We start from the raw sequence: 15,664 nt of genomic DNA, 5'->3' as shown, positions 1-15,664 counted from the left end.
TTATTGTTAGAGGATATAATATCAGAATTTGAAAGTCTGACCAAGTTTCTTTTTCCCTCCCTTGATACCCAAGAGAGTCAAGGTGGGGTAGTCTTGAATTTCTTCCTCATCCCCTCCTGTCTTCTGGGCAAAGCTGATATTTCTGTAATTGTCGTTGCACGCATGCTTCAAGGCTCTCTCTCTATACTCCTCTGCAAATATCGCTCAACAAATAACCAGCGTTTCTGAGGTGTCAGCAAACATTTGAATAGAAGTAGCTCTGTGAGATCATATACAAGGACTTTGAAAAAGACTTTGCGAAGTTTCTTATCAAAAGGTCTTGTGTAAAATTCCTGTCACTGATACAAAAAGCTATTTTTTGACAGATTGCTAACTGATTTAAAAAAAATCCAGCAACTTACTTCCTCTTTCGAAGTGCTTTCAAAGGTGGCTCTGTTCACCCCAAATTTTGGACTGTTTAGGACTGGAGGTATTTCAGCCGGGTCCAGGACTTTTTCTAGAATAAGATTCTGGAAACCAAAGGCCACCAGAAGACAAGAAAAGCATGTGTGTGGAAAAGGAAGGTTATCCTAGACCATTGGTCTTACTACATGACCTAAAACCAGCACAAGGTTGTCCATTATGGGCACTAGGTGACCTGAGATATTTCTAGGACTGCATTCCTGAATAGGTGATCAGGCAACTCAGCTGGGATTGCCAGAAGAGCCTTTTAAAAGCATTTTTTTACAGCCTTCAGCCAAAGAGGTTGTAGAAAAAATGCTTTTAAAGAGTTCTGACGATCCAAGCTGAGCTGTTTTTTTTTAACTTTTAAAAGCATTTTTTCCGTAGCTCAGCTGGGCATGGGGGGGTGATCTGGTCCGAACCGGCAGCATTTGACCCGTGGTTAGGATGTTTATAACCTGCCTGGATGGGCCACTCCAGTTCTGTCTAGGTGTTGCTGGTGCTATACCATTTAAGTTTTTAAAGATAACGATGAACAGTTTGAATTGGGTTTGGAAATCTTCTGGTAAGCAGCACAGTAACTTTAGGATTCTGTTACCTGGTAAACAAAGGGCCCATCATGAAACCAGACAACTACTGTATTTCACAATAACTATAGTTGTTGAACCACATAAAACACATTTCGGGCGGACTAGAAATGGTCCCCCGTAGCATTAAATGTCCTGTTTCTTTTACAGGAACACATCACCCCTCCCCTGCCATCTGGGAGCTGATTTCCCATGCTCATGGGGGCAATGCCAGGAAAGTATTTTTCAAAGATCCTTCTGGCATACATTATGAACAAAAATATGTCCCCTTCTCCTTCAGAGATGTCAGATGTGTTTGATGAAAAAAAAGCTACCTCATCGACTTCTTTCTTCTCTGTCACATCAGATATCAAGTGAGGCAAACAAGCTTCTTTTTCCTCCTCATTTTTGGATTTCGAAGTATTTTTTCCACAGCTGCTGGGCTACCAAAGAGAAACCAATCAAAATATCAGTGCGTTAAGATGCGAAAAGGAGTCACAAAGCCAGTCCAACTCAGAGTCACGTGCTTTGCAATTGTTCAAGATGGCCCGCTAGTCCTCCCACTTGTTCTTAGGGAGCTGTGAAACGCACCAGTTGAGACAGCCACAATATCTCATAATCAGGACACAAGACTCTCTTGGAGAGCCTAGACCAAAGGAGGAAAAAGAGAACCTCTGGATGGGCATTGTGAGAAACTAAGTGTTGGAATATTGCTGCCTTTGACCCAATGCAGCAGGACTATTATAGCGTTATATATTATTAGAGAGAGAGAGGAAACAAGTTTTCTCTCACCTTTATTCACACTGTATATAGCTTTTATCTTGACCATCTCTCCAATCTCGTTCAGCGTTTTAATTATAATCTGCCAATTTTACTCTTTTTTGAAGTTAGTTTGAAGTTCCACATGCAGTCACACCACCAAATATAAAAGTGTATTAAAATGTAAAGGACTAACAACATAGTAATTTCAATCACTTTATATGAGATCTTTTTTCAGCTGTCATAATGTAGCAGTCTTTTGACCAAGCCACCCAAAAGGATCCTGAGATCCTTTCTCTGGTTGCTCACTATTTACCATGTATACAATCAGGATAGGATTTTTTCCCAACAGGCATACATTAAAAGAAACTTATCATTTTAATAGCCATTCCCCAAGCCTCAGTGGGTCCTTTTGGAATTATTGAAACACTTTACTGCTCACTTTTAAGCCCAGATAATCTTTGAACCAGTTAACAGTATAAATGTTGTGTCAGCTTTGGAAGCCAAAAGCTAGGCTGGAGGCTTCTGCGCTGCCACTTTCCCATGTGTGGGAAAGTAGGAGGGGGGATTTGGTAGAGGGGACCATTAGACATAATAACATTCTTCCTGCCGGTCAAGGTCAGGCCGAGCCTGCATCTGGAGAAGGAGTGGCTGGAGTGATGTCTCGAGATGGGACGGTTGGCGATTGGATCATGCGATCGGCAGAGGGGTCAAAGGGGTGGTGATTTTGGAGTTTGTCTTGCTGAGGAAAAACCAGGATCCCCAGATTCGGAGTTTCCCAGTTGTGCCAGTTTACCTATGCTAGTAAAAGAACTTTGAAAGATGTTTGCTTCAAAGTCTTTTCTGCAGGAGGGGGTTTTCTGGAGCACTGACACATTGCTTTTCTTAGAGCTATCCAATAGGGGATATTCCAATTCTCTCTTCCCAGTTCAGGAGCCAGTCAATAAGCTAAGACACAAGGTAGGAAGCTGGGGTTCAAATCCAGCGAATGATTCTAGGCTTACTGAATCTTACACCATTTATCCATTCTTGGCCTAACTGAATAATGCAATAGTTTATAGTGGTGAAAAAACTGTGCTCTCAGAGAAAAGGCAGATTATAAATGCCAGCTGCCTACCTCTTCAATTCCATCTCCGTCTTTTGGAATCAAAACCGTCTTGGGCCCCAGCTGTTCTCCTGCCTGGTTGTCTTGGCGGAGACACGCTTGACCTTCACAAGGCTTCAACTTCTCTCCTTCAGGAGTTGCTGCGGCTTCTACTGCTGCCATTTCTGTAGTTCCTTCTCCAGCAACATCAGGCTGAACAGTCTGATCAGAACCAGGCCCTTTGCTGCAGCCCTTCTGACCCTCGAGAGACTTGGCTACCCCCGATTCTGTTCTCCTCGACTTCTGCACCATGTGGAGGACATGTTGATAGAACTTCTGATCCTCCGAATAGCACTCACTTGCTGACTGATTGTCTGGGGAGCTTTGTGCTTGGCTATTCACAGCTTCCAAAAATGGTCTTTGGGGAGAAGGCAGGTGCTTTGTGGGATGTTCAGATTCACAAGAGCTCTGCAAGTCCCAGGATAAATTGTCTACTTCACCCAAGACCTGAGAAGCAAGGTGGTCAGACAGGCTGCTAGCAACACTGATGCTATTACCGCTGTCAGATTCTATCTTTGAATCGTGTTTTTTCCGCCCTGTGAGTTGACCCGGCGTAGGAGATGACACTTCGCTCTCCGAAATTCCTGCCTTGGCTCCAAGCTCAACAGAACCCTGCAGCTGAGAATGAGGAACAAGAGTCTCGATCTGCCATGGGCTGGACTCTGTGGCCTGGCCTTGTTCAGAAGGGTTCTTTTTTCTCCTTCTGTTCTCCTTTATTCTCTCCAGAGGCCTTAATACTTCATTTTGAAAATAACGGATGTCACCTTGTCCCTCCAAAGTCCTGGATGAGATCAATGTGGAAGCAGCAGCAGAGGGAGAAAGCTGCATTTCCTTTTCAACGCTCTGCAAGAAGTCCTCCTTCCTGACTAGTCCATCTCCCTCCGCATGGCCTTTCCCACGATCCTCACCTTGTTTTTCTCCCTCTAACAACAGCTTTTTCTCCTTGACTCCCCCCAGGGCTAACACAGTCATTGCACCTGCTAAAGTGCTATGAGAGGGTTTCTTCAGTGTTTGGAAAAAAGGCTTTATGAGGTGGATGCTGTCTACATCCTCAGCTTCCAAGTCTGATAAAACACCACTAGCAGCTGCACATCCGATTTCTGTATTTGCATCTTGTTGTGCTTGATGATTAACGTCTGACCTGCTGAAAGATGCATTTCTTCCAAGAATTTTCTCCACATCTGCAAGGATCTGTTGAGCACGGTTTGATTTTTCTGGCAGAAGAGGTTGTAGTTTCCCTGGGGCAGGGCTCGATAGCAGCCTGGACAAATCACCGGCATCCGAAAACTTTCCCTTGGGGTTTTTCAGGAAGGAGTCATTCTGTGCTACCAGGCTGCCCGGTTGCTCTAGGTCAGGACTACCATGCTCTGAATACAGGATAGGAGACGATACTCGATAAAAGGACGTCGACGGAAGAATCCCTGGCTCCGACTGCATCTCCTAAGTAGGCAAAACCATCAGGTTACTGATTTTGTAAACAGGGTAACTTTTTTTCTGTATGAGCCACGCAAGGAAAAACAAGCCTGCATTTTTCGCTCTTGCTTGCCAGAGGAACCCACCACGATGGTTGGCAGACTTTTGATATCAGCTTGGATATGGTAATTGGCTGTTTGAATAACATACCCAGTTGCAATAGTTTTTTTTTGGGGGGGGGGATTCAAGACAGCTAATTTATTCAAACCCTGACAAGGCTTCAGCACTAGAGACTGAAAGAAACGCCCATGAAAGAAGAGCAAGTGCCAAGGATAGAACTGGCCTATATGTAGCTGGAACGATTTGAAAAGGTGTACAAAACATGTAGTTCTCTTCAGTTATTATTATTATTTTTTTTAAAAAAAAGAAATCTTTCCCAGCCATGTCAGGAAAGGATTAAACAAAACCGAAAGCGGAAAAGTCTTGACTACTGCTAGTCATGGGTATTTAAAGGCCAGCTCCTTCATACCAGGGGTCTCCAACTGTGGCAACTTTAATCCTGGAGGACTTCAACTCCCAGAATTCCCCAGCCAGCTCTGCTGGTTGGGGAATTCTGAGAGTTGAAGTCCTCCAGGATTAAAGTTGCCAAGGTTGGAGACCCCTGCTTTATACCACGGGGAGACAGGTCTTTGGAGGGAGGGATGGAGGCGAAGAACAAAAGGAGAAACCAGAAAAATTTTATCCCTTTCCCTATTCCGATAGCAGAAATGCTTGTTCAAATACTCACCACAGAATGCTTCGAAGGGTCTCTTTCTTTCTTGTCCTTTTTCTTTTCTGCCTTTTTCTTCTTTTTCTCTTTCTTTTTAAGACCTCCATGTTCCAGAATTTTTTCTCTTTCCTGGATCACAAGTTGGCGGTATCGCTCATCGCACGGGTGGTCCCAGGTCGACTGGCCATTGGCAAAATTGAAGTAATAGATATCGCCAGTGATATCTTGACTGCAGACAAGGGAGAGAGAGAGAGAGAGAGAGAGAGAGTGAGTAGCAACCGCTCAAGGAGGAAAAGATGACAGGACAGATCACGAGTGTGTACGCATGCGCGGTGCTCAGGCTCCTGCTCAGCTTCATCCTTTCTGGGACAACCAGAGGGCATCCAAGACCTCCCAGCTAGAAGAACGCAACGCGCTTTCTTTTGCTTGGAGAAAGTAGGCCGTCAACGGGACCTGACGGAAATCGCCGCACCTGAAACCGGCGGCCAAGTCGTAATGGTTACCCAGGCAGGGAGACGTTTGGGGGTCCGCGGGGGCGGGGGGAGGGCCTGGGCCGTTGCGGCGCTTCCCGCGATCGCCGGCTCACCCGGAGCCCCTCCACCCGGCCTCGCCTCGCCTCGCCTCGCCCCGCCCCTGAACTTTCCAGCCAGGCCGAGCGGCGCCATCGCCTCCGCCCGGGACCTTCGGGGCCGCCAGGACCGCGTCCGGGAGGAGGAGCGGCGGGACAGCCACCCCTGCCGCGGCGGGCAGAGCTTACCACGGCTTCCACTCGGCGGGCAGCGGCGCCACGATGCCCTCCCGGGCCAGCCACATTAGCTCCGGCTCGTGCTCGGGGTCGATGCCCACCACGCGAGCGAACTCCTGGATTTCTGCGGAAGAGACGCGACCGGTGAAGCGACCCCGTGGGGCCCCGGCTGCCCGAGGAGCCCCCGCCCGCCCGCCCGCCCGCCGGCCCGCCGCCCACCTCGCTCGCTGGGAATGTAGCTGTCGTCGTAGTCCTCCTCCAGGATGAGCTGGTCGCCAATGCGCAGGGCGGGCCCGGCCATGGCCTGCGGGGCGCGGGGCGGGGGGCGGAGGGCGGGTGGGGGGGGCGAGCGCCGAGCGGGGGACCGCGAGCCCCGCTGCCCCAACGGAAATCTCCCGCCCCCGGAAAGCGACGCGGCCGTTGCCATGGCGACGCGCCGTCTCCTAGCGACGCGACGCGCGCCGCCCAGCGTTGTTCGGGCGGCGAGGATGGTAGCGGCGGAGCCAAGACCTTCGGGCCGCCTGGGTGAAGAGACCCGCCAGGCTGCTCTTTCACTTCGGCGAGCCGGGCTACCGGCCTAGGCGGCCCCGAGTCGCGGGGGTTTCATCTACAACTCCCCCCCCACACACACACCAATCGTGGCGGCCAGCGGCGACCGCTGGCCCTGCCCGCGCCGACTGTTTCGGCGCCTGCAGCCTCCGAGGGAGCCGAAGGATGGGCACAAAGGCGGTCGATATACTGTGTCCCCTTCTGGCTTTGAGAAGCTTCGCAAAGATTTGGGGGAAGCCGCCCATCCCAGCAGTTCCCAGACGCTGCGCAAAAAACTCAGGCTGGAAGAGAGGAAAGGGAAAATGGGGGAAAGCTTCAAGGAAGATATTTCGCCGGGAATTCGCTCGCCTGTTTAAACGGAAAGTCTTCCCTTCCCAAAGTAAGGGGGACCTCCCTCACTCGCTGTGTTGTAGCCTCCTCACCCATCACCTGATACCTTCCCTTTTTTTGCCTCCAGAATCTGAATAATTCAGCAAAGAAATTCAGAACCGAAGGTAATGCCAGCCACGTCTACGTAGCCAGAGTTGTGGTTTTACACAAAGATATCAATGTGACAGAGGTAAGAGGAGGTAAAGGGATGAGAGAGCAGCCTGATTTCTATCAGGCTATGCATTTCTAAGGGGCCCTACATCTTTAAAAGCCTTTTGCGAGCTTTTTGCAAGAGCACCACTGAGGAGTGGAAGAAGAGGCAAGGGTGGAGGTTCAGGAAGGCTGGACCCCTCCACCGTGTATTTTTAGAAGGGATGCAGGACACTGAAATCATTTATCAGCCAAGCCACACTGCTGTCTTCTCTCCTGAAACTTTCCACTTTTAAAAAGATGCAGTCTTCTTTGTTTCCCCCCATTTCTGTAGGTTTTGTTTACACATTAATTAGTGAGCAAAGGCATCCCTATGAAGAGAAAAAGGAAACAGCACAGAGCCACAAAGTCTTTTGTACAGGAGGATGCAGTTTATAGCCTTGGGAAAATTGTATAGCACGTTAGGAAGGGGATATTTAACCCACATAATAAAATCGTTTCTGTTAAGATCTTCAAAAAACCCTGCCGGTTTCCTCATTTGACGTATTGGAATGCACGCTTGCTGCTTAAATGAAAGAAATGGTAGCATTTCAGCTTCCAAGGTTTGGCATAAATGGGGTAGTGAGCATACTCAAATATAGATCCCCCCCCTCAATGTAATTGCAATTGAAAAGCTGATTAACTTGCATACTTTTGTTGAGACCTGCGAGCCCTTCCCCTCTTTTCAGGAGTTGCCACAAGAGGCGCGGAAGGATAAATCTCAGAGAAACCACCCCAAGTATGCAGGTCCAATGCCAGCAATTAGCCAATAGGAAGAGAAAGAAGGAAGAGCTGTTTTGTGTAATAATGTAGCATCCCTAACCAAAACATAAAAAACCCGATAAAAATACTTTTTTGTACAATTATGTTTTATTGTTTAGATGGAAGAAACAAGGAGGGCAACATGCTGACAATCAATCACCCCCTGCTTTTGTCCTGCTTTTGTCCAGGATTGTGGAGACGGATTGTGGAGACGGGGAGCAAAATTTCCAAGTGAGATTATTTATTATTTTAAGCATTTGAATATCCTAGCTTATGTTTTTTCATTTTTGTTGTAAGAGTGCCTTGATGGTAGGATAAATAGAAAGAACAGATAAACATAAAACTTTTTAATAAAAAATGTATGTCTCAAAAATAGCAGCGAACATAAAATCTAACATTAACTTATTTAAACACTACCACAATAAATTCAAAGATAAACCATACCAACATTAACGTCTTCCTGCCTCCAAGTACCTGCAGAAAAATGACACTCCCATCATGGATTACTTCCTGTTTAACCGCCTTAATTGTCCCCCCAACTTCCTTTGGCAGCGACCTTCCGAGGATGGCCGACTTCCTGTCCATCCTTAGTCATCCCCCAACTGCCTTTCGCAGCGACCTCCTCAGTACGTTGGGATTTTTTAATGGGATTTAAAAAAAATTATTATCCCGTAACAATTATTAAAAGCCTTATTATTAATACTAATCGGGCAACAGGAGGCCCATTTGCTGCAAGACAGGTACAGAAGAAGGAATCCTGCCTCAAAACACTTAAACCTAGTTAAAAAGGTTCGCGATAGACTCAGTGCTATTGCTTAGGTACAGAAAATAGTGCCATCCTGTGGTCCAAGCAGGAATAACAATCACACAAAAACAACTTTTTAATGGCATTTAAAGATTAGTATTCTGTATCTTTATTATTAAAAGCCTTATTAATGAACGTATCTTTTCTTTTATGTACACTGAGAGCATATGCACCAAGACAAATTCCTTGTGTGTCCAATCACACTTGGCCAATAAAGTTCTATTCTATTCTATTCTATTCTAATGCTAAGGGACAGAATACTGCCATCCTGCGGTCAAAGCAGGTATAGCAGCCACCAAAAGAAATAAAACCTTTTTGATGGCATTTAAAGATTATCTGAAGGGGATGCGGTGGCTCAGGGGCTAGGACGTTGAGCTTGTCGATCGAAAGGTCAGCAGCTCAGCGGTTCGAATCCCTAGTGCTGCCGTGTAATGGGGTGAGCTCCCGTTACTTATCCCAGCTTCTGCCAACCTAGCAGTTTCGAAAGCACGTAAAAATGCAAGTAGAAAAAATAGGGACCACCTTGGTGGGAAGGTAACAGCATTCCGTGCGCCTTTGGCGTTGAGTCATGCCGGCCACATGACCACGGAGACGTCTTTGGACAGCGCTGGCTCTTCGGCTTTGAAACGGAGATGAGCACCGCCCCCTAGAGTCGGCAACGACTAGCACGTATGTGTGAGGGGAACCTTTACCTTTACCTTTACCTAAAGATTATCTATCGAAGCTATCATAGGCCTCTTTAACTCGGTTTAAGGCTTTTGAAACAGGATTCTTTCTTCTGTACCTGTTCTGCAGCCCCTGGGAATGGAAAATAGAGATCAAAGAAGGAAAAGCAGCCACCAAACGAAATAAACTTTTAAAATGGCATTTTAAGGTTATTATTCTTAATTATTAAAACCTTATTGTTAATATTTATAGGCCATAATAGACTTTCTTAACTCGGTTTAAGGCTTTTAAAGCAGAATTTCTTTTTCTGTTCCTATGTTGCAGCAAATGGGCCTCCTGTTGCCCTATTTATATTAATAAAATGTTAATAATAAAGATTCAGGATAATAACCTTAAAATACCATTAAAAAGGTCGGTTTCTTTTTGTGGCTGCAATACCTGCTTCGACCACAGGATGGCACAGTTTCCTGTCCCATAGCCCTAACATTGAGGCCATTTGGCCTCAATGTTAGTTCTATGGGACAGAAAACTGTGCCATCCTGTGGTCCAGGCCGGTATTGCAACCACAAAAAGAAACCTTTTCGATGGCATTTTAAGACTATTATTCTGTAACTTGAAGCTATTGTATCACGGGCCTTTTAATCTGGTTTAAGGCAGGGGTAAAATGTAAAATTCGTTATTACCGGTTCTGTGGGCGTGGCTTGATTGGGGGGGTAATGTGACTGGGTGGGCGTGGCCAACTTTTTTTTTTTTTACTTTTAAAACTATTTTTTCTACAACCTTTTCTGCTGGAGCATTTGTAAAAAAATGTTTTTAAAAGCCTGTGATGATCAGACAACTCAGCTGGGATCGCCAGAGGAAAAAAAGCTTTTAAAGGGTTCTGACAATCCCAGCTGAGCCGCGCGATCATCGGAGGCTTTTTTTTTACTTTTAAAAGCATTTTTTCGGCCGAAGAAAAGTAAGAAAAAAAAAACCTCTGCTGATCACGTGACTCAGCTGGGGTGGGGGAGGGGCAGGGATTTTTGCTACCGGTTTTCCGAACCACCCCCCGCCATTGCTACTGGATTGGGCGACCGGTCTGACCGGGAGTTTACCCCTAGTTTAAGGCTTTTGAAGCAGTATTCTTCCTTCTGTGCCTGTTCTGCAGCTCCCGGGGAACAGAAAATGGTGCCATCTTGTGGTCCAAGTAGAAATAGCAGCCACAAAAAACACGGCTGCTGACTTCTTCTGTGTCAGTACTTCTCTGAGCGATTTTCCCAGTATGGCTGATTTCAGAGGTGGGTTTCAGAACCAGTAGTGGAAATTATGAGTAGTTCGGAGAACCAATAGTAAAAATTCTGATTGGCCTCGTCCCCATCTATTCTCTGCCTCCTGAGTCCCAGCTGATCGGGAGGAAATGGGGATTTTGCAGTAACCTTCCCCTGGATTGGGGAGGGAATGGAGATTTTATAGTATCCTTCCCATGCCACGCCCACCAAGCCATGCCACGTCCACCAAGCCACACGCACAGAACCGATAGTAAAAAATTTTGAAACCCACCACTGGCCGACTTCCTTTCCGGTCTTGGCCGGCGTCCCCCCAACTTCCTTTTGCAGCACGCTTCCCAGCACAGCTGCCTTCCTGTCCATTCTCCCCAGCCATCCCCCAGTGACGCCGGAAAAATCTTTCATTCACAGCCGATTTCACGTCAGTCCTTAGTCGTTGAGTTGATTGCTTTGCCTCCATAGAATTCTGGTTTGTTTTTGGGAGATTTAGCCAACACCTGTACGGTCCTCACTTATTCTAAGATCGATTGTTCAAAATAAAGGGCAATGAAATCTACTATAACAGCATTTCATAACAATGGTGTGTATTTGCAAATCTAACTTGTTTAGGGTCTTTATTAATCATTAATATTTTTAATTAACAGCATAGCCATCAACAGTAAGAACGGTTCCCTACGCTTGTTGAAAGGTAATACAAATACAACACTTTCATAGGGAACAGTTATGTTATAAACAGAATTACAGTTTAACCTAAAGTTCATACCCAGTGGTTTAGGTTGGCATTGGAATTGGAAAACCGCAAGATATAAAACTAGTGAAAACAATGATTAATTGCATGTGAAAATGAATTTTTGCCTTTCAAGAGCAATTGCCAACATGAGGCAAAAGGAGGCGAGGGCTGTACTTGCTCCAGTTTTAGGCAATAGCAAGAGAGGGCGGGTAGTCCAAAGATGTGGCTTTTGTCCATCCATCTTTGTCCACAGTGAGGCAGGGTTAGGAAGGGCAGAAGATTCCTTTCCTTGCTCTCCAGACCGTCCGAAGCAGCCCACCCACTGCCCAGACATACAAGAAGGAAAAGCGGGTCTCTCAAGGCAACAGAAGCCTTGAGCATTTGCAGAGTATGGCTTGCAATTTGCTAATTTCCCCCAGTCACAGCTACATTCACTGATCTAGGGCCAGTGTGGGCCAGGCAGAAAGGTGGGGCTAGTCCTATAAAGGCCTGCTGGCTGAAAGCTTCAGCCTTTTGGGAAAAGCAATGGAGAAAGGAGGATTTCCTCCCCTGGGCTTCCTGCCTAGAGCACCACCTGATGGGTGCTCTGCCCCACTGGGTGTTACAAAGGAATTCAGGAAAACAGAAAAGTCGTCCTTGAGGAATTCAGATTTTTTTGGGCCCTGTTTCACTGAGGTTAAGGTTTTTCATTTTAGAGAGATGGGGAGGTTGGGAGCCAAAAAGAAGGCAGCAATAGGCAGTTGGAGATATGGTAGGAGGTGAACAGAAAATACTTGGGTGGTGGTGGAGGGGAGATGGATGGGATGGACAATTGCCCATGTCTCTCTAGAGATTATGGTCTTGGTGGGAGATAGCCGGATGAACCTTTTGGAGTCTCTTCCCACACCGAGAACTCTCTGGTCTGTGGGAAATGGCCTTTTCTGGCATGGCTCCTGGGCTTTGGAGCAGAATCCTCGGGTGATGTTTGTGGCCTTCACTTTCTAGATATTTTAGAACAAGGTAAGAACGCATCTCTTGCTGAGCTTTTCATTCCTGAAAGATTTAATTTTAAGAATTTTTTTTTAATTTGAATTTATATCCCGCCGTTCTCCGAAGACTCAGGGCGGCTTACATTGTGTAAGCCAAATGTCTTAGCCATTTGTATATTATATACAAAGTCAACTTGTATTGCCGCCCCCCAACAATCTGGGTCCTCATTTTACCTACCTTATAAAGGATGGAAGGCTGAGTCAACCTTGGACCTGGTGGGACTCGAGCCTGCAGTAATTGTAATTGCAGGCAGCTGTGTGTTAATAACAGGCTGCATTAGCCTGTTGAGCCACTTCCCAGCTCTTAATGATTGATTTTAATTGGGTTAATGTGTTGCTATAAATTACATTTACTCACGTTGAGGTGCCTTGATAGAAACAAAAGCAGGTTAGATATAAATTAACTTAGAATAAACGTACCAAACATAAAATTAGAAATAACTAATTACACCTTAAATCTTAGTGTATGAAATTAAACTGTAGGAATAAACACAACTATAACCTAACCTCTGAAAAATCTGTGTAACAATTGGTGCCCTCAATTTCTCATAAACTCATGGAAGAGTAGCCTCAACAGAGCACACCTCCAACACCAGTACTTTTGTTTTTTAAATCAAGGTGTTTAGTTTGTAAAAAAAATACCGTGAAAATTAGAGGAACACTATGCCACTGCAATTAGTTCAAATTAAGTATTGGGAGAAGTTTCAAGTTGAAGCTCAGTCAAAGAGAAGATGCACGATTACTTTATTCTTAAATCCTCCTAGAGTCGAGCAAAGAGCTGCTCTCCAAGGTCCTGTCGCACAGTCTGGTAGCTGTGCAGAGAAGGCCCTGTCCTATGGGCCCAACGGTTTGGTTTCTGGCTAGAGGGGGAGATTCAGAAAGGACCGCCACAGGGCCATTTTAGCAGTAGCATAATACAAAACAAAAGGGAGGAGAGGGGACAGGTAGACGGGTAGCTTTGCAGATGCACAGGGCGGTTCCAATATTTTGGATCCTATTGAGTTTCTCCAAACATAGGCGTAACTTCAGTAGTTTCTTTGTCTTTTCTCTTGCCCCCTTTTGGAGAAAAAAGCTGCCCATATAACACCCATTTCCTCACTTTCTAGAGCCTGGCTGCTTGACGGCTGCAGGTAAGAGTCCCGAGAAGACGTTCCATTAGCCTTCCTTTTGGGAAAGAGAAATAGTTGAGCATGTTGCAGCCAAGATGACTATCCTATCCTTTATGCTGGAGGAAGACCAAGAGCTTGGAGTTTAAAGGTAAGGAGCGGGTGTTTTGTTATTATGTTTCTTAATGTGGCCACTCGGACCATTAATGTAGATAACGGCCTGCAAAGCCATAGCAAACCTGATTGTCTTTTCACAGACCCCAGATCAGTCTGCGTCCCCTGGGGGAGGCAAAACAGAGAAGGCCATAGTGGTTCCCATAGCTCTATTTTGAAAGGTTGAGAATAACTTCTTTTCAGTTATTTCTCTTTTTGTACAATTAGGAGGATAAAAGGCATTTGGCTAGATCTTTCTCAGAAGACACTACACCTGCGTATTTCAGGGATTAAGGAAAGAGCTGCCCTACATCACTGCTGATGAAATGACTTCGCTGCTGCTATGAAGAAAGCTGAAAAAGAGCACTTTCACATGCCCAATGAAGAATTTGCTTCTTTCCACTATTGAATGAGATGCGGGGAGGATGTTGGAAATGACTTTAGCAAACAAAACTTGGATTGTTGAAAACAAAGATTTTATTAAAAGGGGGAGGTGTAACCAGCGTTGTGGGCGACACGGTTGCAATCCCCAATGTCTCCAGGGTTTGCGCCTATATCCCCCCGATTTGGGGGTCCGTCCAATTCTAGGATCGGATCATAACTGCCTTGAAGATGGGGGAGCCACCGGAGTGAACGGGGAGATTGCAAACTCCCCGCAGCTTCGGACCTTTTTCCCCTGACCCAGCAGAGTGGAATGCAGCAGCCATTGTCTATCATGGCAGCTGCAACAAAGCCGCGGTGGTCACAAGATCGAGCAGGAGGAAGAAGCACTAAGGAACAAATTGTTGAAGCCGGGTGAGTCATGATCTCATGAAGAAATAGCATTTTAAAATAGGCACAAGCCTCGGGGAAAACTCTTAGACTGGTGGCTAATTGAATAAGTGAAAGTGGAAGGAATCAATTTAAAGAATACACATTCTGGAAGTGAATCAGCATTGATGGGGCTTGGAATGGAAGTAGAGCCCTAATCAAAGAAGGAACAGAAAAAATAAATTTTCTAATTAAGCAATGGTTTTGAGACTCCTGGAAGTTTTAATGGACTATATAGGAAATAAAAGAAATAAGAGAAAAGAGTTAAAGAAATTATTGAATTGATTTTAAGCGAATATTTCAAATCTCTCTACTCTAAACTTATGGAACATTAAAGAAATTAGCAGGCGACAAGAATTTGGAAGACAAATAAGCTGAGAAATATAAAATGGATACAGTGCTAAATTGAGATTGTAACTTAAAAGAGGCCAATGTAAGAGTGAAGAAAAATGAAGGGAAAATTATTTCTCCGGATTTAAAATATTCACAACTTAATTCCATAATATAGTTAAGGAAAAATCTCGGAAAATTGACCTCCACATACTAAAGCATCTGAGAACAAAGAAACTTTGTCACCAAAATGGCTAGTTACTATTTGTGATTCGCAACTGTTTCAAATAGAGACATCTAGAGGCAGAGGAAGATATTTTTATTTATTTATTTATTTATTATTTAAATTTGTATACCGCCCTTCTCCCGAAGGACTCAGGGCGGTTCACAGCCAAGTAAAATGCACAATACATACAATTAAAATACTAATAAAAAACTTATTTAAATTGGCCATAATTAAAATTTGGAAGTAAAACCCATTTAAAAACCCATAACTTAAAAAACTAACCCAGTCCAGCGCAGATAAATAAGCAAGATAGCAAGAGTTGAATAGCTTTCTAATAACTATTCCCATGAGGATTGGTGTGCTGGTTCTACACAACAGTTTTAGAAGAGAACTATAGATGGCTTGTCTTCGGATTATAAAATTAATTGGAAAATTTGTCATTTAAGCGAATCCAGAGACAGAGGAGAATGCAAGAATGGAATAGCGGACCATTCCCACGGAGAAGGCTCTGTTGATGTGGTCACGCAACATTTTTTTTGAAAGGACTCAATGGCTGCTCTCAGAATTATGTTAAGAATTTAATTAGAAAATGATAATATTTATGTTAAAATATAAGTGACAAGTATAACAAAAATAATTGATGTTTTGGGGAATGGAGGGAAAGATAGCAGAATAAATTGGGAGGGAAATGAGTGTTATTACGTTGAGGAAAAAGTCTTTTTTTCTTTCTTTTCTTGTTTTTACAAATAAGTAAGGTAATAAAACGATTTGATAAAAGCTTCTAAGGAAACAATTTAATATACTGGAGGAATAACTGATGGAAATGGTTAGTATTTACC

The 15,664-nt window shown here is 44.8% G+C and overlaps 1 protein-coding gene across 11 annotated transcripts in view; it reads right to left on the bottom strand.

Annotated features, from left to right (window-relative positions):
- Positions 1-6,272, bottom strand: part of CEP164 (centrosomal protein 164) — a 29,350-nt gene extending 23,078 nt beyond the window's left edge. For 10 of the 11 annotated variants that reach the window (XR_009156461.1, XR_009156462.1, XM_058194219.1 and 7 more), the window contains exons 1-6: positions 6,057-6,272; positions 5,850-5,961; positions 5,111-5,321; positions 2,884-4,350; positions 1,343-1,450; positions 402-509 (exon numbers count right to left, since the gene is read on the bottom strand). Coding sequence is in view for 9 of the 11 variants with exons in the window: in XM_058194219.1 (XP_058050202.1) it covers positions 402-509; positions 1,343-1,450; positions 2,884-4,350; positions 5,111-5,321; positions 5,850-5,961; positions 6,057-6,264 (2,214 nt within the window). In the remaining 2 variants the exon portion in view is untranslated. The remainder of the gene's footprint in view (positions 1-401; positions 510-1,342; positions 1,451-2,883; positions 4,351-5,110; positions 5,322-5,849; positions 5,962-6,056) is intronic. The other variant, XM_058194216.1, reaches the window with a different exon arrangement.
- Between the last annotated feature and the right edge of the window lie 9,392 nt (positions 6,273-15,664).

This window comes from Ahaetulla prasina, chromosome 9, assembly GCF_028640845.1.
Source record: "Ahaetulla prasina isolate Xishuangbanna chromosome 9, ASM2864084v1, whole genome shotgun sequence".
Taxonomy (NCBI): Eukaryota; Metazoa; Chordata; class Lepidosauria; order Squamata; family Colubridae; genus Ahaetulla; species Ahaetulla prasina.
The sequence above is the reverse complement of the archived record's forward strand: the minus strand, read 5'-3'. Positions and strand labels throughout refer to the sequence as shown.